At 33.0% G+C, this 2,622-nt stretch overlaps 1 protein-coding gene across 1 annotated transcript; it reads left to right on the top strand.

Annotated features, from left to right (window-relative positions):
• Positions 1–326: 326 nt before the first annotated feature.
• Positions 327–1,554, top strand: LOC146914664 (FBD-associated F-box protein At4g10400-like). Its single transcript, XM_085721111.1, has 2 exons — positions 327–1,193; positions 1,276–1,554. The coding sequence occupies exons 1-2, from the start codon at positions 327–329 to the stop codon at positions 1,552–1,554; spliced, it is 1,146 nt and encodes a 381-aa protein (XP_085577237.1).
• Positions 1,555–2,622: the final 1,068 nt, after the last annotated feature.

Genomic DNA, 2,622 nt, shown 5'->3' with positions numbered 1-2,622 from the left:
CGAGTACGTATCAATGGAAGAGATGTTGATTCAATTGACGATTTTAGTAGGTATTGATTGCATATCCATGGTGGTTTGTGGGTGAAAAAGGGGTGAGGGTTCAGAATGATAGTAAAAGAAGGGTGTTTAGAAATTTAGAAGAAGAGGGTAATTTTGGTATTATTGTAAAAAATTTAATAAATTTGGGTGTAACTATGATTATATGGGGTGAAACTAGAAAGAGTCATTTTCTTTTCTTTATACACACACAAGAATTTCTTGTATATATATCTCTTCCACCACAACGCTTCTCAAACCCTACTTTGCTACTTCTCTCTCTCTCAACGATGAAAGACTCAAGGAAGATGGATATGATCAGTGACTTACCTAATGAATTATTATGTCACATACTCTCGTTTCTTCCCACAAAAATAGCTTTCACCACCAGAGTTCTTTCAAAGCGGTGGGCCCCACTTTTCCGCTCACTCACCGTTCTCCGCTTCGACGATAAAACCGTACAAGACTACGACACCTTCGATCGTTTCTGTGGTTTTATAGATACACTCTTGCTCTCTCCTCGTCTGTCAAACCAATTCATCAAAATATTTAGCCTTAAGTGTAGTTTTCTGTTCAGAGATTCTGATTGCCACATCTTCGATACATGGGTAGAAGCCACCAAACAACGCTGTATCGAGGAACTTCATCTCTTCATGAATTGGAACATCTTGAATGATACAATTTTCACATGTCAAACCCTAGTTGTTCTAAAACTTGATATGTTACAATTCAATGCTGAAAATTTATGTGTTGATCTTCCAAAGCTCAAAACCCTACATTTGAGTTTTGTTTGTTTTAAAAATCAGAATGTTCTCCAACAACTTCTTAATGCTTCTCCTAACCTAGAAGATTTTAGGACTTATCATATATCATATAAGGAACATTACGAAAACAGTGAATTAGAAAGGGTTAAATCCATTTCCCTGGCTAGGTTTGTTAGGGCTGAAATCGGAGCAATAGATGTTCCTTATAATGTAGTTATTAATGTTGAGTTTCTATCCGTATACGATGCAGAAAGGATTATTTTTAAAAGCTTTCCAATGTTTCCAAACTTAATTCACATTAAACTACAGTTTTATTGGTTCTTTCCTGGCTGGGATGGCATACTACAATTTCTCCAACATTGTCCCAAGCTTCAAATTCTTTTTATTAGAAAGGTTTGTTGAGTAATATATTTGTTTAATCATTTTGTCTATTTTACATATATTTTGATAAATGTTTCTTTTCTTTTTTTGACAGAGGAGCTCCAGCTCATCCAAGGAATGGAAGTACCCAAATTCGGTTCCCGAGTGTGTTTCGTCTCACCTCAGATCCTGTACAATTTTAAACTTTGAAGGATTTGCAAGGAATCTTAGATTTGCATCATATATTTTGCAGAATGCGAGGCTTTTACAAGATATGACAATCGACGTAACTACTAACTCCTCAAAGGAAATGCTTTTGGAAAGGAGTCAAATTATAGAAGAATTGTCCTCTGGTCCTAGGATATCTCCTGCATGTAAACTTTCATTTAAGTAAAAGTCGTTACTAGAAGTTTCAATGTTTTTCATTAGTTTCTATTCGTATGATATGCAACCATTTAGTCTTCTAGTAAAATTAGCGGGGATGATGGTCTTTAGTATTGATGTATTCTAGGATGGACTACCATTGTGGATCGATAACAATTCTGTTTGGGTGCTTTTACTTTTATTTTTCTGTATTGCATTGAAAGTGAGAATTGTTCCAAGTAATTTTATTAGTTACTTCGTTACATCAGTGTAGGTTTACTCAACGAGTAGCTCTTTCATTGATGCATAAGAAATTTATGATTCCTATTTTTGCATTTAGTATTTTGTTTTCATTGATTATGTGTCAGTTTGTTGTATAATATTGAGATACAGCAAGCTTCAACATAACTATTATAGTTTTCTAAATTTAGAACTGCACAAGTAATGTAGCATATATGTCTGAATCGTTTTAATTTTCAGTTCCTGTTTACTTGCTTTTAATAATTGATTTTGAAACATAAAAATTGCACAAATAATGTAACATATAAGTAGCAACATTTGAACACTCAAGATCATGGTTTATTGTGTTTCCTGTTTTGGTTGGTTTTTTCATATTTAATTGGCTATGGTTCCTTAGAATTTGGCTTCTTAGAATTTGCGGTTGGCCCTAGCACAACCATGCAAAACCAACATGTGAGGTAAGGACTGCCCACACTTATAAACACTGGATTCTTAACAACTTGTATCACTTGTCATCTGTCATGATTTTCAACTAAAAATGTTTTATAACAGTTGTTAATTATTTTATGAAACTCTTAACAAAGTAACAAAGTGGTCTCTCTAAGTGAGGAATATTGATTTATATGCATGGATTTAAATATACTGTTTGTGATATTTTTATTTTTTTTTAAAAATTTTCATGATTATTTTCAGATATAAAACTTGTTTATGTACAGTTTGCTTGTGCATAACTTTATGTATTAGAATTCAGAAACTAGTGTTATAACATGTGAGAAACTTGATTGGAACTATGTTTACTATCAAGTTCCTCCTCTATAAGAATGTTATTTAAAGTATGCAGTAGATCCTAATCTGTTAT

This window comes from Medicago sativa, chromosome 6 (assembly GCF_051527215.1).
Source record: "Medicago sativa cultivar Bolivia chromosome 6, Bolivia_mono, whole genome shotgun sequence".
NCBI lineage: Eukaryota > Viridiplantae > Streptophyta > Magnoliopsida > Fabales > Fabaceae > Medicago > Medicago sativa.
Note: the sequence above shows the minus strand (reverse complement) of the source record. Positions and strands in the feature narration are given on the sequence as shown.